The sequence below is a fragment of the Sinocyclocheilus grahami genome, unplaced genomic scaffold (assembly GCF_001515645.1).
Source record: "Sinocyclocheilus grahami isolate Dianchi unplaced genomic scaffold, SAMN03320097.WGS_v1.1 scaffold1531.1, whole genome shotgun sequence".
Classification (NCBI taxonomy): Eukaryota; Metazoa; Chordata; class Actinopteri; order Cypriniformes; family Cyprinidae; genus Sinocyclocheilus; species Sinocyclocheilus grahami.
Window position 1 is genome coordinate 135055 of NW_015506710.1, and position 25700 is coordinate 160754.

Below are 25700 nucleotides of genomic sequence, written 5' to 3' on the forward strand. Positions count from 1 at the left end.
CATAATAAAATACAGTCAGTCAAACATATGGGGAAAAAACTATGTTGTAAAAAAAAGTAGTAAAATCTGTGCCGTTAAGTGTTATCACAGTACCACCGTGATGTTATGCAAAACATTTTGTTTTACGTGGATATTGGAAAACATAGGCCTAATAAATTATAATTTGCCATTCAAATACATCGCGAATACGGAAACATTTGATTTTGTGTGGAATGAGAGACCCAACGTTGGTTTCAGTTTCGTTTTAGCCTAAATTAATTAGCTTTGGCTTGTCGTTTATATTGCTATAGCTTCTTATATTTTAAATTCTTGTTCTTTTCTAAATACTGTTAATTGAAAGGATTTATTGTGGAGTGAGGGGAACTAAAATAGCCTAGCTATGTTTACAGTGTTTATTATAATGTTTGTAAACATTTTGCGTCGGCATTAGGCCTATTTCTGAATGAAATAATAAAATGTGACTTTTACGCATCTTGTTTTTTCCCCCTAAAAACAATTTTTTTTTATATGCGTAGCGTACTTTAACCATGCAGAAAACCTTTTTTAAATATTTTGATATAAAAAAAATGACTTTTTAAACTGTTTAACTGATTGTATTAGTTGGTCAAAATTCTTACAGTCGGTTAACTGGTTAAAATGAACATCCCTAATTTGGTGTTGTGTGAAGTGAGAGCAGGGGCTGCAGGTTGCTTCACAGTGGTTCCACCTTGTTCATTGATTGCACATGTTGATGTACATTTTGAATAATGTTGGGCTTAAGCTGTAACATTCATTCCACTATCCTGAGAAAAGTGTTTTGTTCTTTTTGTTACAGTTTTTTATTCCACGTTCACTTTCAGTGTGCATTGATTTAATAAGGCCGTGGTTTCCCCCCTTCACACCACTTTCAGTAATTTTGGAGAAGAGTTCTTGGTGCCAGATAGAATAAATCAATTTCTGTTTCAATGTTTATTTGTTTGTTTTTTATTTTAATTGATTTTTTTTGACTTTTTAAGTCTGCTGCATCTGAAATCACTCACTGTCCGAGTAGCTTTTAGGAAGAACTTTGTGACTGTTAAAGAAGTATTCCTGTGCATGAATAAATTATTATCAAGCATGTGTGGTATGAATGCAATTTGAATGTACAATATCTATAGGTATAGAGCTATAGAGTGAGTTGCGTCATTTCATTGCCATTCACGGCTCTTCTCGCATGGCCTATGGATCGTCAAGTGTCCATTGGATTTGAACTAGTAGCAAAAATAGTAGATCATCCAGGTATGTTTTTTGCTTACTCTTTTATGAATATTGTGAATTCAGACTTAGTGTTTAAAGCAAATTCTTGGCTCAGAGCAAAAAAAAAAAAAAAAAAGAACAAATGGATTCTATAGTAAGTTCAAACTCCATAGGAAATGAATATGGGTCAGTGATACTTTTTATTTATTTATTTGTTTGTTTGCCTATCCTATAACAAAGAAAGGGTAAGAAGCAATTTTTTTTTTATGGAATGGATTGGATGGAATATCAAATGAATAAATATTTATAATATTAAAATATTTCAAAAATCACAGCATGCCATGTCAATTAGTTAAGGGCCAGTTACATTTACTGTTGCTTGGTAAATTTTCACAGGTGAAATCCAGTCATCCCAGTAAGAATCTGCACATTCAGGAGTTTCAAGTGAGGACAAAAAAGTTCTTATTCATGTGGGTCATGTTGACCAACAGAAAGTTGCTTGGTTTGAAAGTGTCTTCCATGTGATCTTTATACATCACTAGGCTTATGACAATAGACAATGCCTATAAAAATTCACAGATTTTTCACTACTCTGACTGTACTTTTAGTATTGCAGGGTTTTAAAATTATATTAGGTGCTTGCAGAATTCCATTGCCTGTTTTAATGTCTTTATAGTTATGGAATATGTGCATGCTGTATTTGGAGTGTGTTGGTGTATTCATTGGATATTTTATAAAATGTGCCTTACAATTAGACATTTGTCTAATTTTTCAGATTTTTCAGTTACTGGACTCCACATCCCACTGGCAAAAAGGGCAGTGGGCACGACTGCAGATTCTATTTCTGGCCAAATTCGAACAGGAGTTTATAAAGGGCATTTTCATTTTATGGCATACAGCAAACACACAACAGAACATGAGGATTCACATGGTTATATAACGAATAAATAGGCCTATACGAGAAACATATTTTTACTTAAACAATAAATTAATAAAATGAAAGAAAAACTGTGCAACAAGTAGATTTTTTCACAGATTAGCACCTTGAATGTAAGTATAGGTATCCAGAGAATTATGCATCTTTGCTGTTATTGATTAATTGATTGTTTTCTGTTGGTACAGTAAGGTACAATTTACTGAACTGTTTGCTAATGTTAGTTTGTCCTTTTGATATATACAGTATTTTTTTTTTTAACATAGTAAATGCTCTGAGAAATGAGGGATCTTTGTTATAAATACTGTATTATTCACCTGAATGTGTCCCTTCATATGACAGCTGACAAGTACAGACACAGACTTTCCCATTCTTATTGACGGTGCAGTCATGCTTATTTCTCTGTTGTTATTTATACAGGACATTTTATTTATTAATATATTTACTTCCCTGTGTGTCCGTGAAGTTAAGTCGTAATCCCGTTCTTGCAATCAGATCCCCACAAACAAGCACATTTCCCTGAGCCTGGAAATGGCATGTCTCTTTTTAAAGTGCATGAAACATGTCTTCACTGTAGTGGGGGGCTCTGGCGGTGCAATAAATATGTCACATAGGAAGGTGTCTTGTTGTGACAGGAAAAGTTCTTTATGGAGTTTTTAGCTAGATATGGTATTTGCCGATTTTTATAGCGTCAGTGTAGTGGGGAATTTGTCTGCCTTGGCATAGGTTTTTGTTAAAATGATTTATCTGTTATTGGGAGGACAGTCTTTCTGTAGCTCTGTCTCCGATTTCAATTTTGTTTAAATTTATGAATATGGCTGTTTGTGAAAAAGGCTATCAAACTGTAGTCTCAGCCTCTGATGTGCCATCCATGGACCTTTTACTGCCCACCTTATGCATATTGCACACAAAAAAAATGACACTTGGCAAAGATCATAGGGTTTGTGTTATTGAATCTGTGAAATGTATTTTTAAGAGAGAAGAAAGAGAGACTTTTGTTTGATACACTTGGTAGCAAACACTGTAGCTTTTTCCAGTTACAATTTTTTCCCCCCAAAATATAGCAATATAGCATGACAAAAGTATACATTGCTGTTGTTTATATTTCTCATGCAGCTTTACAGTCGAGTGAGCGGAGTAATTATTTAGCCTCTCTAATGAGCAAAAACCAAACACACTCTCCTAAACTGTCCACACTATCGTATAGCATTTGGAAGTTTAGAAAAATTAATTTTAGTGAAATTGTTAGTGCAGATATAATAAAGATTTGCTTGACAAATTTTGGGGCTAGTGAGGGTTTTTTTTTTATACTTTTTTTTAATACCCTATATTTATACTTTTTTTCAGTAAAGATGTTAAATTAAATTGATCAAAAGTGACAGTTAAGACATTTATAATGTTAATGTTATTTCTGTTTCAAATAAATGCTGTTTTATTTTCACTGAAGAATCCTATAAAATAAACTGTTTCCACAAAATATTAAGCAGCACAACACTGATGATAATAATATTTCTTGAGCACCAATTCAGCATATTAGAATGATTAATTTCATGTGATCATGTGAGTAATGATGCTGAATATTCAGTTTTGCCATCACATCAATAAATATATTAAAATAGAAAACAATTTATTTAAACTGCATTAAAGTAACACTTTACAATAAGGTCCTGTTTGTTAATATTAATTAACCACATGAACTAACTATGAAAAATAATTTTAAGGTGTCCTTTTTACACAAGTTACATATACTTACTATTATAATAACAATAAATTATGCATAATTACATGCAAGTAACCCTGATCCTAAACCTAACCATATAGTAAGTACATGTAGTTAATTAATATTGCTCAGTACGTAAATGAATGATTACAATGATTACGACCCTAAATTTTGGAACAGTTGTGTATATGTTAAAAATAATGGTCACACTTTATTTTAATGTCCAATTCTCGCTATTAACAAACCATTCACTACGACTTTTGCCTCAATAAACTACTAATTTGTCTGTTAAGTTTAGGTATTGGGTAGGATTACGGATGTAGAATATGGTCATGCAGAATATGTGCTTTATAAGTACTAATAAACAGCCAATGTTTTATTAATAGACATGCAAATAAGCAACTAGTTAATAGTGAGAATTGGTCCCTATACTAAAGTGTTACCAAAATAATGCACCCTTAAATATTTTTAATGTAGCTATTTCAAAAGTACAGCTTAACTGTTGTTTAACAATGAGTAGCTTGGGAAGCTACTGTATATTTAATTTGAATAATTTGCGAAGTGGATTTATGCTGATATTCAAAAGTCTGAATAACTGTGCTGTCACTCAGAGAAATGAATATGGGGCTGTCACTCCTTACTGCAGCACTTACAAAGGATATTAAGGAGGGTATAATAGGTCAAAATATGAAGTATGTTTTTTTTTTTTAAGCAGATGTGTAAATTATTCAGTAAAACCTAGTTATCACATATCACTCCACCAACAGGAATTATGTTGATAATGCAATATATATTCATATATAGCTAAACAGTTCTAGCCTCGTGTAGCTTTCTAATAGCATTGTGCATATTGTGCAAAAGTTACTAGGACTACTGCCATTATGTCATCAAGATGAAGAAGTTGTAAGATTGGATAAAACTTTACAAGGTCAGTGATTCTGTCGATTCTGTCATTATATGGTCTCCTTCCAAAAACCTTTACAAATGTATTAATATATTTAATATTTCTCAATGATTACTGTCTGACCCCATATGCTTTACAAATGTAACCACTGATGTAAGTGATGTAACAAATGTAAGCCTTACTGGAACTGAATTGGGACCGTTGTAGAGTCAGGTTTTAGAATTATTATTTTTTTATGATCATAGACTGTTTTTGTCTGTGATGGTTAAAGTTATAGTACACCTTCAGTTGGTCCCCATTGGCTTGCGTAGTGTTTTTTTCCCCCATGCTATGGAAGTCAATGGAGACCAACTGAAGATGAACTATCCTTTTAACTTTGTACCACAGGGGAAATAATATAGAGCTGAACTTGTTTTCAACTCAGATTATTCCTTTAAACACTATTGCTAGTGTCTCCACCGGGGGAAATGCCAATATAATTTTCCATACTAATTTTCCATCTGTTTTGCCTCTAACTATTTATTTTGCATAAATGTTAGATGGGTCAGGATGGTCTACTAGTCATCCAGCAACAAGTAGAATACTGTGGCCAAGTAGTGAGATCGATCTGTCTACCTATCTATCTATCTATCTATCTATCTATCTATCTATCTATCTATCTATCTATCTATCTATCTATCTATCTATCTATCTATCTATCTATCTATCTATCTATCATTGAAAAATAACAAGAGATTTTTTTGAAGCATTAACATATGGCAACTCTATACTACAACAGAAAATTGTCAAAAGATATTGTTTCTTGCAATAATCAATACAATTTCTATTAACATTTTATTATGTTTAATATTTTAAAGTTTAATATTTCTATTAAACCGATAAGGAAAAAAAGTGTAATAAAAAAATTAACACCATTTTTAAAAAAATTGCCTCTAAATACTCTAGTGAATATCTTGAGAAATGTTGAATGTAGGGATGCACCGAAATGAAAATTCTTGACCGAAGCCAAACAAAATGAAACACTGGGCCGAATACCAACATGGTTTTTCACATTTCTTTCCCCCATGTAGGCCTATTTCGCCTTTTTTTTTTTTTTTTTCACCATTGCATAAATTAAATAGCCACAATGTGCTTTTTACTGTTTTGTCCTGCTTGTCAAATGAAAAAAAAAAAATCAATTACAAAACAACAATTTAAAAACATAAAATTTTTTTAACATTATATCAGACATTATACCAACAAAGCACAGTTTAACGTAAAATTAACAAGTTAGTAAAATAATATATTTGGCCATTTTTGAGACCCCTTCTTGAATCAGGCATGTTTTTTTACTGAACAAATAAATGCAGCCTTGCTGAGAAGAGACTTCTTTTAAAACATTAGAATATATTACAGATACCAATTTGAACGGTGTGTGTGAATGTTATAATAAATGTAGGCCTATTAATAGAGCTGTTGTAGGGTTATTATCATTATCATTGTCTTTTTTATTTTATTTTACAGAACAACAGTAAAATTACAATACTAACATTTATGAATGTTGATGGAGTTGTTGCTTTTTCTTAGCTTTTATTTTGGCAGAAACCCCCAGGAAGATCTCAGTGCTTCTTTTTGTTGACTACAGCATGCAGATTTATAAATGATACTCATTACGAATTTGGGAAGATATTTGTTGCGCGTATCTTTAAAAAAAACTAATAAAAATGTTACTGAGCAAAAAATCTTTACATCTTCAGTAAACCAAATTACATCCCCATTTTGTCCAGTGTTGGAGTGTGATACAAAGTTTTCAGAAAATCAATTTCAGTTATTTCAAGAAAATCAAGAAAATAAAAATACATAGAAAAATATTTTTTCTTTTTTTAAATCCAGATGTCCTATCTTAATTTTTCTTGGTCTTTCTCGTTTCTCATGTCAGAGTCAGCTTAATTCTCTCATCCTATTTTTCTCATTCCAGTAGTTATACATTCATATTTAATTTCCCCTCTCTCGCCCTCGCCGTCCCATCCTCTTGTTTGTAAACATTTCTCACTCTGTCACCCTCATTTCTTGAGCTGTTCTTCTCGTTTCTCTCTCTCTTTCCTCCTTTCCGTACACCCCCCATCCCCCCCATCCTCAGGGAGTGCTTGCCTGCTACTGTCGCCGTAGGCATGCTTTTAGGGGGTTCATGTCTGGATCCTCTCCTCACTGATGATTAGATTGTTATGCAATGACAACTGCTATGCAGATACCAGCAGCATACATCCAGCCACTCACTCCGAGTAGATCCACCACACCTTTTACCCATAATTACTCCAGCGGACATCTTTGTCAGAGTTACCGAGTGCGCTCGCGCGTGCGAGCGTTCGTGTTCAATTTCCAGCACTTTGACATCTAATAGTTCCCGGTGCTATTTTTACTGGTGTGCTTCAGCAGACCCATGGTAAACAGCACTTTAAAGTCAGATATGTGGCACACAGGACTCTCAGGAAGTCACTCCCCTGTCAGTTCCTCCTCAACCCTCATTATCCACCTAAGGCCTTTTTCTTTCACTCAGCGTCCTTCCATACATATTTATGCACGGACATTGCAAAAAAAAGAGCGTGTAATGGAATTCAGTTCTCCGAGAGAAAAAAAAAGAGACAGCGACAGAAAGAGAGAAATGCAAAGCTTATTAAAAAGTGTCCGTGCAACCCAAATTCATTTGGGTGATAATGATGAGCGAGACGTTCCCCAGCACTTTTCCCACTGCGCAGACTGTCCTTCCCTCTCGCGTTCACGGTTTCTCTCACGATGTCAACCCGAGCTCCATCATTAATATTTGAAATGAGTGAAGGGAGTTTAATTATGAAAAGCTGCAGTCCTATTAAGCGAAGGCTTGCTGTAATCTCATTGCCCCGGTCTGTCAATCTGCTTGAGGATCCCAGACACTCACATTCACTGAAATATTAGCCAGAATAAGACAGCTGGAGACAGCGGCGTGAACTTTTGAACCAGACTAGCACGGCTGCTCTCGCTGATGGCTGATGGGTAACAAAGTTTGCATTTCTTATGCATTTTTGCTGTTGTTGCCTGTTTTTGTCTGTCTCTCTCTGACAGCTGTTACTAAAGAATAAGATGTTGTGGCTGTTGGTAGACAGCGAGCTGTACGCATTGTTCCATTCCGGCAGCAGAGCTGGGCAGTGTGCAGAGACCCCAGCACCTCTGAGGAGCGTCTCTGTTAAAAATAGCACCAGCTTCAAGCTACTGTACTTCCTGTGATGATTAAATGAGCAGGAATCTCTCAGACGCTCAATCCTCTGCTGTGTTGGGTCTTAAGTTCTCTTCACTAAGCATCCCCCCAATGACTGACTGTCCTCATTTTCTTTCGTTTGCTTCCCCTGCTTTCTCCCTCTTGTTTTCTCTTCTCGATCTAATAATGCTCTCTCTCTTTCTCTTTTTTGTAGAGATCAGACAGTAATGAAGACACTGAGGCTGCAGAGGAAGTACTGCTCATCAACAAGCCACTGACAGACCTAAACAATCTCCTCATTCAGCTGGTCAGTCAATCTGTGTGTGTGTGTGTGTGTGTGTGTGTGTGTGCGCGCTACTGTTCATACAAATTTTCCAACTCTTTTGTTTAGCCAATACTTTTACACAAATTACGGGTGGGCCAGGATGGTCTACTAGTCATCCAGCAATTGACTAGTCAGATACTCTAGAGGTCAACTTGTGATTTTTTTTTTTTTTCTTCTGAAGTAAAAAGATTTCTTCTTGAGGGCTGGACAAAATAATCCCCCAAAAAAAGAATAATGGAAATGATTAACAACAAATTTTGTATTAAACTGGCGGAGCGCAGCAGAAAGGGACAGCAATTTATTTTTAGCCCAAAAGTATGGATTTTGCTGAAATAGTTGTTGCACATTAAAATTATACATGTAATGGAATTTTAGGAGAATAGTAGCTATAAATGGATAATATGTAATTGGATATAAAGGTAAAACAGTATCAATTGTTTGCACATGATGTTAGCATAGAATACATATATACACTATATTTGGGATGTGGAACTTGTTTGTTTTTAATTTAAAATGTGTGTGTATATATATATCAGTTACTGATTAATCAGTTAATTGAAAAAAAAATTTAATTATTGATTACTAAAAATTTTTTAAACTTTAATTAATACATGTGACTCTGGACCACAAAACCAGTCAGAAGTAGCACAGATATATTTGTAGCAATAGCCAACAATACATTTGCATGGGTCAAAATTATCGATTTTTCTTTTATGCCAAAAATCATTAGGATATTAAGTAAAGATTATGCTCCATGAAGATATTTAGTAAATTTTCTACCGTAAATATATCAAAACTTAATTCTTGATTAGTAATATGCATTGCTAAGATCTTAATTTGGACAGCTTTAAATGCGATTTTCTCAATATTTTGAATTTGTCTTCAGCAATGATTTCTCTTGTAAAGAACCCATAGGCCCTAAGATGCTTGGAGTCAAAAACACTTTGTGATCAGATCACTGAAACCCAACCTAGGCTCGTTGGAAATACGTGACTTCAAAACTACAAAAAAAAACTTACCTGCATATTTCACTGCAGTTTCCAGCTATAATCACAAATAATTGATTAATAATGGAGCATTAACCTTTTAATGCCACATATAATTTCCAAACTGCTCTGATACGTATAACAATGGAATAATACATTGCCACAATCACATTTAAATTGTTTAGAGAAAACTTAACACACTTTACCAACAGTCAATAAACATTTTACTTTGAAAGTGTAGTGAAACATGATCATTTAGCAAAAATACCAACAAACACAGCTTTTTTTTATTAACTCACATGCAGTGAAAATGTGCAGCGAAATGTACCAAGTCACATATTTCCAATAAATTTGGGAAACCACATACGGAGGTAGACCAAAACAATTGACTTAAACATTTAAAACATTGCACCAGTGGAAATAACACCTGCCTAACTTATCCTTTTAATTCTCCTCTTTGCTAATTCACTCTTAAGCTGCATAACATGGGTCTGTTTATACAATCATTTTTGTGCTTGCTACAGGAGTAAATCCCCTAAATTACAGTTTTGTGTGTATACGGAACAGACTGTTTTACCATCTTGCACATTTGGTATCCCCTATTTTTGACCGAAGTAATATTACAGCAACTAAAAACTTATGTTCAGTGATTCTGGTGCTCTTCGGTCACTTTTGACTGAAAAATGTTCTGTTTTGAATTTTTTAAATCACAGCTTCATCTGAATTGTTCGAAACTTGGTGACTTTTATAGCATTTGGAATGTGAACACACAAAAAAATTGAGGGCATGATTCGAGCAGGCTAAGTGGTCATAAAAAAAATAGTCACACTTGAGGTCTTCGGTCAAAAATGACCGACCATAGGAAATGAATGGGAAATTGACAAAAAGTCAGAGAATATTTTTGTGTACAATTTAAAAATCTGCCACAATGCAGAAAAAAAGTACACAGCAATGACGGGGTGAAACTCTAAAACATCAAGTGCAAAACCAACACATCCACTCACACACACGCATACACATACTTATACACACACACACCTATAAACTGGTGTGACTGTAACAAAAGAAGTGGACAGCAAGGAAGGGGTTACACTTTAAAACATCAAGAGTGCAAAACAGACACATCCATGCACACACATACACACACACACTCACAGACACACACTCATACACAATTACACACACTCAAATGAATTGGTATGGCTATAACCATATAGCCAAAACGAGTCAGAAAACCGAAATCAGATCAGACCCAGAAGAATTAAGCTCTGATAAAACATTCCTGTTCAGTTTTGTTAAATTTTTATAGAATTTTAATGTTTTGTGTAGCAAAATGCTTTCTCTGTGTTCAGGTTTGACTGTAGTAATAATAATTTAAAAACTGACGCTTCAAATCAACATTGAATATCTAAATATATATCTAAACCCACAACTTAATAAAAATAAGTATTTATGTCTAAAAACAATTAGAGAATTTATAGGCCTTTTATATAGAGCTATATAGAAATCGATGGGCTAAACCATGGAATTGCAGATGTTTTTCCTATTTTACTCCCACTAGATGGCACTAATCAGGCTTAAAAAATTGGATTTTAAAGGCATTCACTCTATTTTAACATGAAATACTACATTAACTGAAAAGTAATATAAAAATATATATTTAAAAAAATGTTGTATTATTTTCAATGGGAAAAAAATGTATCATAATTATTGCATAAATATTAATTAGTACCATGAAATGATCTCAAAATACAAAAGAAAAAATAACCTGTTTGGATTTAAGTTTATTATATGTTTGCTCTGATTTGCTGTTTTTGTTATGGCAAGATATGGCAACATTGAGTCAAGACATACCTCCTTTCATGTCATTTTTTGCACCACAACTCTAATATGTGTTTTTAAATACAACATTAACAACTAGTTGTTTGGTTTCGTAAACACTGTGTAGAATTTCTGAAAATGCACTTTTCACTATCTGTATTTTTCAGGAGTCAGTTTGGTTATAGAATGCGGTTGTTACTCCTGTAAGTTACTGAATTGTGTATGTACAGAACAGCATTAAACACTGCAAGTGATTTGACAACCAAATTTAGCAATAGTGTGTTCATATAGTACATTTCAGATAGACATCATTTGTTACATTTCAGAAGTCAGTGGGATACATTACTCTCCCATTTCACTGTTGCTGAGCTCTAGTCTTACACTTACAGCAGACTGGTCCATGTGTAGTCTCAAAGGTTCCAGGGTTGACACAATGTCAGACTGAAAAACCCTTCTTGGCTTTAATTGGAACTTTTATTTTTAGAGTGCAGATGATATGCGGACAATACAGTGGTCTATAGTAAAGAAATACAAAGATATAAAATCATGCCTGATGACACAGATTGAATTAGTGATGACCATCCTACAAGTAATAATGTAATTTTAATAGCAATTTGCATTAGATTGATTCCACTGTGTCCAACAGTAATTTCATGATATATAATAAAGAATCTGTGATGTGAAATCCATTATTAGACTACAGTAAGTGCAGAAGGACCATTTTTACACACCCTCTGCTTTCCATTGCATTTTCACATGTCATTAACCGATCCCCATAATGAATAATGGAGCATCCATTTCAAAAATAATCAATTCAGACGAGTGAGACATTCATAATTGAAAAGAGAGATTTACCTCTCATTCGTTTCATGCAAGCCGCAAATTGACAGAGAAATAGATTGAATTGCATCGCCAGTGAATGTTGTGTGTTAGCCAAGGTTTTGTATCTTTCACTCATGAAAGCATATTAGGACAGCCAGCCGTAGATGAAGACTCTGTACTGCCTTTGAAAAGAGGGTCTGGGTGTTTGTGGGAGATGCAATAAACAGAAATGCAGTTCAGTATTAGGTTGTGGAAGGCTTTGTTGTATTTCGTATTCCATTTGTTGTAGTTTCATATATTGCACACTGTATATGACTCTCATGTCTGATAGAGGCTTTCAGCTGACACGTCTAGATGAGACTACACTGACAATCCCATATATTGAGGATAGAGAGAGCGAGCGAAATGTAAGTGGTTGGCATATTGATGCACTGTGACATAAAATTCTCACAGATGGCAGAAAGACCAGAGACCAGCTCCCCCACCAACACACTCCACTCAACTCAGTAAGCCACAGATATGCATCCAGGTTATCTCGCTCTCTCTCTATGTGTGTGTGTGTGTGTGTGTGTGTGTTTGAGTGGCAAGCTGTGCCCACATGACCCTCAAGGCAGAATCCAAGCTGATTCTGCCCACTGTGCCAGGAAAAACTGACGGACGCATTGTTACACACTAAAACTAACATGCAATTCTGCTGTGAAAAATGGTTTTTAAACCTGGATGTGTGCGCGTTATCTAAAATCTTTTTTTATCATTCTCTTGCAAATCAGTCATGACTCTTGTGTTTTGTGTTGAGATCACAACTGACCACGTTAAAAAGCCAGGTTTAAATTCACCCAAGATGATCTCGGTATGGTCTCAAATGGATTTATTGAAGATATAAATGCGAATGCGTTTTTATTGTTCATGTTCCACTAAGTGAAATGTAATTATTATGTAATAAATATGTAATTGTAGTATTCATATAAAATATTCTTACAAAAAGTAGTAAGAAAATTCACTTTTGCAATTTGCTCACCTGATTTAATCAACAATATCCAAAATCAAATGTTGTTTCTATCATTCGACTCCCCAAAGAGAGCACTTTAAGACTTTTGTCTTCCTTTTTCTTCAGTTTCAATCCCTATCACAATTTTTTTACTGACAGGAAACTCCTGAAATGGTAGAAATTCTGTAATTATGGAAAATTAGTGGAATGATAGAAATGTTTCAGTTAATGCAACCTCTCTAATAAGTGGCGATTGGCATTTTACATAGGTAAGTGTGGTGTGATCGCTATTTAATCACACTAGAGATGAATTGGAAGGAAGTCAATACAGTTAGTGTCTTGTACGTTTGGAATAGCTGAAGATGAAAAACCATGGGTATGTTTCCGTCTACTCCCTAGTTCAGTAAATACACTGCCCAGGGAGTCAGACATTTTCAGAACTGTGCGCTGCTTCACTCCCTATAAATTACATAGTGGACAGTAAAAAACAGCACACATTGGCTGCCCACTATATTACTTACCGGACATCTCATAATTTCTTCTCTATCAAGTCGTCAGAAGCGGCTGAGTGCATTTTTCATTATGATCCCTCACTTTTTAACAGTTACAGTGAAGATGCATGATAAACCAAACCGATGATGCCAACAGGATTTCAGTCATCTCATCATACGACAGCGTTGGTTAATAAATGCCAGCTGCGTTTTTAATGAACAACATCATAACTGTGTCGCAGACAATTGAATCATCAGTGTCCCACTGTTTTGCAGATCAAGATTTTAGAAGAAAATGTATATGCATATATAAAATCTACATTTAAGGTGCTGTATTACATACGGAGTAATAGATTTGAGCTTGTATGCAGTTCATTTAAGTAATGCTGCATACATAGTGGACAGTAAAAAACAGCACACATTGGCTGCCCACTATATTACTTACCGGACATCTCATAATTTCTTCTCTATCAAGTCGTCAGAAGCGGCTGAGTGCATTTTTCATTATGATCCCTCACTTTTTAACAGTTACAGTGAAGATGCATGATAAACCAAACCGATGATGCCAACAGGATTTCAGTCATCTCATCATACGACAGCGTTGGTTAATAAATGCCAGCTGCGTTTTTAATGAACAACATCATAACTGTGTCGCAGACAATTGAATCATCAGTGTCCCACTGTTTTGCAGATCAAGATTTTAGAAGAAAATGTATATGCATATATAAAATCTACATTTAAGGTGCTGTATTACAAACGGAGTAATAGATTTGAGCTTGTATGCAGTTCATTTAAGTAATGCTGCGTTGTGACTAATACTTTTTTAACATTGCAAGTATTAAAAGAATAAAAGTTATGTTTAATAATTTCAAATGAAGTACATGTCACTTTGCAGGACACTGCTGTCACTGCTTGAAATTTAATGTCAATTTCCCGCCTGCAGAATTGTGCAGAAAGATTTCCACAGAATTTCGTCATTCAGCAGAACATTATTCACAACATTGTGCACATCCACTGGCCTATGCATTTAGTCTATTAAGTATGTATGCTAAATTAACAATGCTATCAATAAGACTTTGTATTCCTAAAAACACATTTCACAATATTTAAATCCATTCTGACAAATGTTGCTGTTTTTTTCCATACATATTCAACATAGAAAAAAGTTTTCAAGGCAGAAGACTGAACAGAAATACTAGTTCTGTCACAGAATACCTCGTCTGTAATCTAAAACTCAAAAGCCATCAGGTCCTGCAGCAAGACAATGAATGATTTGAATTGATGAATAGTGCTCCTGTTTATACTTCTTGTGAATATGTCATAATGCTGTTGTATCATTAAAGCAAGCAGTTTAAACAGGACATCCTATCAATATATCTAATTTAGGCTAAAATATTTAAACCACTGCACAAGTGATACATATAGTGTTTGGTTAAAATTACTCCCAAAGGTTACTAAATAAATGGCTTCACTCCCCCATTGACCTTGGGTTTTTAAACCAAGATAGGGCACTGCTATTTAAAATAAATGTTATATTGATATATACAAAACCACAGCCATAGAAGTGGGACACACGGCATTGGTTGACTTGTGTATGTGTGCGCGCATATGAATATATGTGGAAGCAGGTCACCAGGATGGGACAGTATGTTGTCAAGGGCGAATGGTGCCCAAGGATCAGGTGAACAGATTGTCTATGTGTGCTAGGGACACACTGCATTTTAAATAGTTCATCCAAAAGGGAAATATGTCACCTCAAAGTCTCCGCTCAATATAAAAGCTTTTTCATGCGTTTACTCCACACGCTTTTCATTTTTGGTGGTAAATATTCCGAGTTTGCCTGCAAGCAATCACACATGATCTTCCCTGCAGTCTGTTTACGCGGCGGCTGAGTTCACTGTTTGAAGCAACACATGGTTTGAAAAATGTAATTTGCAGTGTTGTTTGTTCCAAAGGCAGTGGCACATGAGGCGGTGGGAAATATTGATCGCCTCAAATACACAGGCCCAGTTATGTGCCCGAGTACATGCGGAGGTCATGAGAGGCCTACACGTTACACGTCCCCATAGGCTTCGGTTCTCCTCCTCTTCTCATTCTTTCTTTCTCTCTTCCAATCATCCTTTCACAGCCCACAGTGGCATTAACACTCCCTAATCTCCCTGATTCCTGTGTGCTTTTCAGCCCACAGTCCCATTAGACTCCTCAGCCTGATTTCCCCGATGCATCTACAAGCCCTGCTAAGTAAACAGGGTGGATTTGGGAGGCCGTCTAAGCAGGTGTTAACTCTTGTTCTGCTCTGACTCCGCGTTGGCATGTGAACAATACCGGAGCCACGAAGCCCGTAGACGCACACCAAAGGCCTTTCAGCGCCGGGGATCTCCCTCCGGTCAGCCTCTCTTTGGGCCGGGGAAGGGGCGGCGCTCTGTGGGGGTATTGTGTGGCCTCCTAAAGCCCCGCACTCCATTCTGGAGTGGCCGGCAACATCACAAAGAGGGGCGGGATTAGGCGCGGCTGGCCCTTGCCCCAGAGTCTCTTGGGATTATGCCTTTATGGCAGAGGGCAGTAACAGATCAGTGCCGAAAAGAAGCTGGAATCCCTGAGCCGGCCACACAGGGCTTTGAGGACCAAAATGAGCGGCAGAGAAAATCCCCACGGCCCTCGTGTGTCGCTTTTTGTCTTTATCTCAGTCTTAAACTGAGCGGGGATTGTTGTGGTCTGGGTTGAGGACTCACACTCCATGCTGCTGCCCTGATGGACATGTTAAGCCTGTAACTGCAGTTATGAGAACATAACTCTTCCTGTTTTGACTTTTCAGCTCTCCTTTGCGATTATATCACTGCCAATATGGGAATTTGCTGAGCAGGATTCGGCTTATCACAATTCGAGCTAATTCGGGTTTGGTTAGGGATGAGAATAGTAAAGATCTTCGATCGTCAATTACGATTCTAATGGACTCTATGCATGATTGCGTCCACATTTAGCCTGAGTGGTCACCGCAGCTTCCAGTACAGTGCAGTGTATGTAAATCTTGTGAAAATTAAATCTTGGAGAAGTGTCACACAATATGACAAAACAATATTTATAGAGTTTACATTCACACTAAAGGTATTTAAAGCTTCTGGAATCCATTGATTAAAATGTTATGGTTTTTATGTAACATATTAATGTTAAGTTTTCAACAAATATATATACACATTTATATAAGGTACAGGCCTCTCTCATCTTTTTAAGTGGGAGAACTTGCACAATTGGTGGCTGACTAAATACTTTTTTGCCCCACTGTATATATATATACACATTTATATAAGGCGTGTTTACTTTTTAATGACTTTTTGACAGTCTTTTTAGACAATCCAACAATGCAAAACAAACAAACAAAAAAGACATTTATTTTATAAAATTATACTAACAAAATGCATAATGTGTATGTTTACACATTGTCATGTGAACAAGCAGTCAGTAATTATACTGAATTACAGTATGTCCTAACTAGAAGTCAGCCAATATTTATCGCCATGGCTGATATTATCAGCTGATATTTGGCACTTTTTCATTATTGGCTGATAAGTTTCTCGATTTGGTCGACAAGTCAAGCAGAAGTTTTATTTTGACCCAGTGAACCCAGTGCCTGAGCTCCCCTACACCTTCTTTAGTTTACTGTCTTTGTTTAAATTGTTTTTAAGTATTATGTTAAATAAATATAAATTTAATTTCAGAAATTGACCCGTTGCAAGAAATTTGATTGACAGGCGATCTGACCAATCATAATGCTGAATCTGCCATTTTTGTCCGACAAACCAGACAGGAGAGGATTAATGTTGGTGAACTTGATCTTGAAAAATTGTGTGTATTGACATCTTTCTGCGGTTTAAACAAGATAAATGTTAATTCATGTTTACTTCATGCTATAAATAGTAAAGAGGAAGAGATGATTGGTTCATGTGACACTTGAACTGAGGCAGTGCAGTGATCTGTCACAACACATTAAAGAGCCACAAAATGGCATTTAGCTTTAAGCAGAGACTTTTTTAATACCTAAAGGGTCTTTGCGAAGGGTCAGTTGTTATGCATGTGTTATTTAGTGTGATATCATATAGGCCTATATCAGCTTTATATTGGCCGCCTTGCTCTCTAAAGTATCAGCATTGCACATCAGAAAATCCATATTGGACAACCACTAGTCTTAAGCAGCCATTATCATGGACAGCAATCAGAAGGTTTCAGTTTTTGTGTTGTAATGCTGAGTGTTCTGCCCACAGTGGGCTCTCACTAGTTGGAAATAAAGGTATACAATACAGGTTTACAATGTAAAAAAAAAAAACATTCTGTCGTTATTTGTCTTCTACCTAGCAGAGGTTGATCCAAAACTGTATGACTTCCTTTCTTCTCTGGGACAAAAAGGAGATGTTAGGCAGAATGACAGCCTCAATGTCAGCATTAACTGCCACTGTATAATAAAAAAAAAAACAGTATGCAGTAAAATAAAATGATGACTGAGACTGTAACTTCATAACATTCTGCCTAAAATCTTTTTTGTTCCACATAAGAAAGTCATGCAGGTTTGAAACAACATGAGGGTAAATAGATAATGGCAAATGTTTATTTTTTTGGGTGAAATATCCCTTTAAGTTTTAGAAATGTTTATATTTGTGGCATCATTTTCAGTGTGACAGACAGATTTCTTGCTTTTTGGAAATGCAGAATTTAGGATTCACTTTACTGCTGTACCTTCAGGACTTCTGTATGCAACTAACCTGAACCAAGTTGTTGATCCAAATGTCAAAGCCATGATGATATCAGAACAACCTTACAGCTGAGTTGTCCTTTACATGTTCTAAGAGGACTTTGTATCTTTGAATCTTACGTCTACATAGTACATCAAACTCTTGGTTCTTGCGTTTGATTCCCAGGGAAAGCTGATAAACTGATAATATGTGACTTTGCATTAAAGTGTCTGTCAAATGCAAATGTAAATGCTCAAAAAAAAAGCTAGATAAATCCCCTGATGTGTTCCCCTTAAAGCCCCTTACAATGTGATTTTGACAAAATAACACCTTATCTCAAGTCTGAGTAAAATATATGGCAGATGTTTTGAAATAAATATATAATATAGATTCTCCAGACCACTGCTATTGACCGTACATAGACTAACAGATTTGTAGTGCTGAGACTTATGAAGGATGTAGTTTCATATTTCCAAAAAGTAATAGAAGAGCAATATAAAAGTCCTAGAAATATCTGCATGAAGGGAGTTTGGCTGCAGCTCAGCTGTTCAATAATTCAGCCTGTTCTTTCAGACTGTTATATAGATGCAGGAATATTGACAATTTTACTAAGATTGACAAAGATATTTTCTGTTACACATTTGTACTTGCACAAACCATTCGGAGGGTTGTTACATGTGTGTAGTTACAGAAATATTACAGCTGTAGATACTATGTACCAATGTGTACTTACACTGTGGTTACATACTACGTACACATCTAGTTACTATGTAAGTACACAGGTATTAGGGCCATTTAATATAAAGTGGGACCAATTTTCTAACTAAATCTGCTGTGGATAATTATTTGTTTTGTATACTTTGTATGTAATATAGTTTGTTATATTTTCGTTATTACTGGGTAAATGTTCAGATCACTGTGTTGTTCTCCCACAGCTGGCATATAATGACAGTGAGGTGTATGAGGAGGCCAGTCACTGTGTGTCTCTGCTGGCTCAGCTGTACAGAGGAGAGGATGCGGACCACCTGCAGCCGGAGGAGCTGCTCAGCCTGGCACACGCATTGCAGACGCACACTGAACCCAGACAGCAGAAACTGCTGCTCCGTGTGCTAAAACACTTGGTAAGTGCATGCAAATGCTGATTTGAGACCAGCACATACCTGAACTGCATATTATGAATGCAGTATGAACAATTCATAATGCGTTGCAATAAAAGAATACTACATTTTTGCTGTATTGAATGTGGGGAAAAGTGGGAAATCAGATCTGATTTTAAATGTAATGCTAAATTGCTTATCCATTTTAAAGCATATTTTAAGTAGCTATATGATTGCACTAAACAAAATACAAAGTTATTTAAAGGGATAGTTCACCCAAAAATGAAAATTCTGTCATTAATTACTCACCCTCATGTTGTTCCAAACCCGTAAGACCTCTGTTCATCTTTGGAACACAAATAAAGATATTTTTGATGCATCCCATGAGCTCTCTGACCCTCCAGCAAGGGTACTTACATAATCAAGGTCCAGAAACGTAGCAAGGACATTGGTAAAATAATCCATGTGACATCAGGGGTTCAACCGTAATTTTATGTAGCTACGAGAATACTTTTTGTGCACAAAAGAAAAAGAAAATTACGACTTTATTCAACAATTCGTCTCCTCAGCATCACCCTGGTGCTATTTTCACTGAATGTAAACAGCATTTGCTGTTTTGTGTCAGCTGCGCCACACGGATATGTTTTCTGCGTTGTTTGCACTTTGATATGAACGTAAACAACGTATCCGCGTATCGCAGCTGACACAGAATAACATACACTGTTTATGTTCAGTGGATACTCTCCAAAATGGCGGCAGGGTTATGCGGAAGAGACAAATTGTTGAATAAAGTCTTTTTTTTTCTTTTGTGCACAAAAAGTATTCCCGTAGCTACATAAAATTACGGTTGAACCCCTGATGTCACATGGATTATTTTACCAATGTCCTTGCTGTGTTTCTGGACCTTGATCGTGTAAGTACCCTTGCTGTCTATGGGAGGGTCAGAGAGCTCATGGGATGCATCAAAAATATCTTAATTTGTGTTCCGAAGATGAACGGAGGTCTTAAGGGTTTGGAACAACATGAGGGTGAGTAATTAATGGCAGAATTTTCATTTTTGGGTGAACTAATCCTTTAAGTTACTAACACAAAATAAAACTTAATTAATTATGAAATGCCCTATTTAGTGTATTATTTTCTGATTTAATTTGTTAATGTTATTATTTATTAATAAACCATATCTATTTTTTGTAATTTATTTTAATGTTATTATTAATTATTTTGTATTAGTGCAGCAATTCAGCTCTAAATAGCGAAAGGAATATTATCAAAGAGTAATAGGATATCATATATGAAGGAAAACTATGAGCTGAACTTTCTGTGTGTGACTCTGAAGGAAGAATTTTTTATTATTTTATTTATTTTAAATTCTGGTGCTGTCAGAGTCAGTGTGTCAGCTCAATATGTGATGTGCCTGTGAGTGGCAAATCGAACCCTCTTTTTAATATTGGATAGTCTGTGTGGTAGGAGGGCGTGAACTGTGTTTCCTGTGCATTGTGACCTTCTGGGTCATGAATGGTTGGCTACAGCAATGTGGAATGGGGAGGACAGCATCTAGACACTCATGACTGTTGATTTTCCTCTCTCTTTTCATTTTTATGCGATATTAGATATTAATATTAGATATATCCAATTATTACTGAGGTCATATAAATACTGAGGCCTTAAAGATAATGTAGCAAAAACAGGCTGTTTAATTCAGTTCTATCCCTGTCCTGATCCTCTCATCTGCATGTATTTGTTGATTAGGGGGACAGTTCAACATCAGCAAGGACAAAAAATAAATCATCGGTCTGGATGAAAATAACACAGCAGGGATGTTTACATTCATCACACTAGCACTGACTGTGTGAAAGTCAGCATGTCATTGATCATTCAATTAATTTATGATGGGCGAGACCATGAGAACGACTGATTTCTCAATCAGGATTAATCCCTGTCATTATCCATGTTTTCAACAATTTGCATCTATTAACGAATAACATTTTTTTTATAATTTGCAAGGCAGAGATTTCCATAATCATGTCAAGATGTGATTATTTCATTTGCACTGTACAAAGTCAACATGAAACCAAAATTGACTATTTACTTTCTTTATAAATACTTCCTGATATCTTTATACTTTCCTGATTTTATCATGAATGATTCATCATTGCACGTTATTCCAAAGAAAACGTTGCACATGAACTTTCATAAAAATCTAATCATTTGCTTTGCCTTTGAAACGTCTTTCCATTTCGGCTGACGATAGTTTGTTATTTTTCAGCCCAATTTCTTGTCATATAGAGACAAATCAATTCCCAGTGGATAAAATAAAGACTTTTAACCCAGACCTCAAACTGTTTATAAAATATTATTTCATATCGTATTTATTTATAATCATTCTTATCATTACCATGCATGAGTATTGAGTGATACGGTCACTCTCCGAGGTCCTGAAAAGGCTCTTCTTTCTTATTGTGGCATAGTCTGTGGATAAACGTGTTTGTGGGCAGGTTTGGAAATGTTGTTATAAAACTTGTGGATTTGGTATTGTGTGCAAATATATAGGTATCCTCTGCATACTGGGAATATGCGTGTGTTTATAATATGTGCCCTTTGCCCAGCCTGTGGTAGAGTCATCAGTGTTCTGATGACTTTGTTTATTTCTTTCTTAATGCCAATCCAGCATCTATGGCTATATTCATGGCGAGAACCAAGCAACCTATCCTGCATGTCTTTGGGCTGTGGTTGGAAACCGGAGCACCCGGCGTAAACCCACGCAGACACAGGGAGAACATGCACACTCCACACAGAAAGGCATCCTGTCCTTGCCGGGTCTCGAAATGGGGACCTTCTTGCTGTGAGACAACATTTCTAACCACTGAGCCCATTTTGATGACTTCATCTGTGCTCAAACACTGCAGATATTTGGAGAGGAGCTGTTGGCTTTGACAGACTCCAGAGAGAAGAGAGCAAAATCCAAGCAAATCACTCACACGCTGCCCAGCCACAAACTCAAACTGACACTTCAGGGACACTCAAGCACTCATATGAAAAATAAACTCAGTTTCCTATGAGCTTCTGTGGTTAAGATTGCTCTCCCTTATTTTTTATTTGTATTTATTTATTTATTTTGCTGAAACAGCAAAGTTAATTATGGCAACTAGGGTTCCTACCCTCGTGGAAAACCTTGAAATATCAGAGAATTTACACTGGAACATTTCTAGAGATTACAATGTTTCCTTTATGTGTGAATTTGCTTGTTGAGCTTCAATGATAATTAAATTTCACCATAAAAAGAATGCAATTGACTTTTCCCATCTGAATTTGATTTCATTTAGAATTATCTGTAAAGAATGACTTCAACTACTCCAATTGGTTCTAATTAGTTCTTAGAAATAGCACTGAACAACAAAAACAACAGCATAAAAATATCATATAAATAAATAAATAACGCTGCAAGCAGCAGTTGTCTGCAAAATGAGGAGCTAAGCAAGCATGGCAGGGAACATCAGACCACCTGCAAAAATGAGTAATTAAAGACATTTGTTCATGTCTTTAGGCAAAATGGTTAAAAAAAACAAATACAATCACTTTTAATGTGATGTAATTGCTTATCAATTATTGACCAGTAGGTGACAAAATGTTGCAAAAATTAAAATTTTTCATATATATTGACCAATAGGTGACTCACTGCCAAAACTCATATACCCTCAGGTCATTTTTGTCATTGCATGCACCAAATTTGGTTTAAATAAGCTAAAGCATTTTGAAGATGTAGCCTCACAGTCATTTTGGCGTGCTCTTCCTCTAATTCATTCGCAAGTTTGACTACTAAACTTGAATTACATAAACTTTTGTCACCATAGTCTGAAGATCTACTATTACATTTTAATGAAAATCAGAGCAATGCTCTAGGAGTAGTTAGAAAAGGTCGGTTTTTGGTATATTAAAAATGGCGGAAAATGTTTTATGACAGAAAAAGACAACACAGAAGAAGAAAACTAACAAAGGTCTGACGTCTCAAACCCTGCTCCTGAGTAGGTTTGCACCAGCAATTCGTAAGTTTTTACTTATGTTAGAATGTTAAGTCCACACTAGAGGCTTAGTAGCTACTAGCTAGTTTGTAACTAAATCTATACAATGTTCGGTTGCACCAGTTGTTTGTAAGGCAGGACGTAGCTAGTAGCTAGTTTGTAAGTTCTTCGTAATGCGTAGTCGCATAATATGGCGTTTACCCTAAATGATCCAATAGAAACCTTCAAATATGTGAGCAGAACTTGTTTAAATGCTGTGAATTTCAGTTTATCCTTCATTCTAACTTATTTTGCCTCATGTAACTAATAGTAAAAAAGTTTGCATAGCTAGCTATTTTTTATGTAAATAACATTTGGAAACTGTAATTGAAATCAATAAGGATACATAAATACGGAAAGAAAAAAAATAACAGTCCCACTTTATATGAAGTGGCTTTAACTACTATCTACTTACTTAATAATTTAATAAAATGTATGTATTGTGTATACATGTTTTTACATTGTAATTATATATTTTTTTAAATACCTGCATGTAATTACATCTGTAATTACATTTATAGTTACACTGTTGACCCATCCCTTACACCTTAACCCACCCTTAAACCTATCCATACCACCAAACCTTTCCCTAACCTTACCCGTATCCCACCACTATAGCAGCAGGAGTGTTTTGCCATATAATATGAACACAATAAGTACATTGTGATAATTTTTTGATGTAAGTACATAGTAGTTAAGGCCACCTAATATAAAATGGAACCAAAATAACATCAGAAAGGCTTTCTATATTTATAATAAAATCTATATTCAGTGATCACAAACAAATGGAAATTAAATGGTCGAAATTTGTGGGAACGCTGTCATTAGAAAGTTTGTAAAACAATCAGTGCACTGGAGTGTTGCCACACTGGCAAATGTGTTTGTCTGTCATGTTGGTATCATCCTTCATTGATTGCATCATTTCTCCCTGATAAGAACTTGATCTGTTTCTCAGAATGCAAACAAATCTCAAGCTGCTCTGAGCTTCAGATGTGAAATACAGTCTAGACAGAGAGAGAAATGTTTTTTAGTTAAGCTCATGTTACTGGTCTCTGTTGGAATGACAGTGTCAGAGAGACATCAGCACAGCATCTCGCTCTCAGACAAATACACAGTTCTACAGGAGGATGAACTCCATGACAGCAATTAAAATACATGATTTCTGCTTTCATTTCATTTGCTTCCAGCACACTTTTGTTTGTGGATAAGGACGATAACAAAGATCTTATATATTATTATGATATTAAGAGTGGTGGCTCAGGGCTGTTAGGGAAACAGGTCAATTTAGCTCAAAGAGAATCATTTAAGATTTTAAAGGGAATTTGGACAGAGTCATTGTTTTACGGCTGATCACTGAGACGGGCCAGCGATTCATTGAACGAGCCGTATGACATCAATTCTGCAATGGATATCAATATCCAAAATATAGTGAAAACACTGTTAATTAGTACAGTAACAAGATCGGCAGTTTAAGACATTAATGTGAGCACAAAACACTTTAACCCTCGCATTGAGTTTGCTCAATGAGGTTAAAATTTATATTAAATGCACCAGTTCAGCTAGGATCTGGAGGTACTTGCGTTGCGGTGCCTGTACGGGGTTCCCTTTGTTGTGGTCCTTGCTGAACAGGGAGGGGGTTTCCCACAGTCGCTGATTGGCTAGAAGTTCAGTCTTGGGGAAGCCAGTGGTTGGGCGTTGGCTGACGACGCGGAGCTGTGGTCTGAAGTTGAAGTTTAGACGGCACTCTTTTGGAGACAAGGCATTGGGCAAAACTGAACTCGGAACACACGAAACTCTCAACGGAAAATAAAATAAACTAAAGTAAAGAAATAGAAGTAAAGTTTGACGAGACTAGGAGTTCTCCTCATGGTTTTGGAGGAGCTGGCGTGTAAGCCAGAGCACGCTCAAAAAGCGCTAAGAAGCGATGACTGAAAAGCACGACTAAAAGCGAAACGCTAAAAGCCGCATGGCTAAAAAGCATATAACTAAAAAGCTGCATGGCTAAAAAGCATATAACTAAAAAGCTGCATGGCTAAAAAGCATATAACTAAAAAGCATGGCTAGAAGCGAAAAGCTAAAAGTTAGACACAAAAAGCAAAGTTTTGCGAAAAGGCAAGAAGGAAGAGCTAAAAGCTAGACACAAAAAGCAAAGTTTGATGGTGTTTCTAGTATGTAAACTAGGCTGTTTAACACACCCCAAATGGGGTTTTGACCAATTAGATGTCGTCTTTGCTCGGGGTGTTGTATATTTATCCTCCCCATTCATAAATCAAATGTTATCTTATCAGTCACATGGTCCGCGTTTTTCCCGCTCTTGCAGAGTATAATTTTGGACATGATTTCTATAACAAGCATATGGTACATTTGACAAAGAATTGATTGGAAGAAACGTTTCAAGCAAGAA

General features: G+C 35.9%; 1 protein-coding gene across 1 annotated transcript in view; it reads left to right on the top strand.

The window, feature by feature from the left end:
* The window catches only part of ulk4 (unc-51 like kinase 4), a gene marked incomplete at its 5' end in the record, with an annotated part of 180489 nt that overhangs the window by 125880 nt on the left and 28909 nt on the right, over positions 1-25700 (top strand). Inside the window, 2 exons of the mRNA XM_016257274.1 lie at positions 8199-8291; positions 19077-19262. Coding sequence (XP_016112760.1) covers positions 8199-8291; positions 19077-19262 — 279 coding nt within the window. The remainder of the gene's footprint in view (positions 1-8198; positions 8292-19076; positions 19263-25700) is intronic.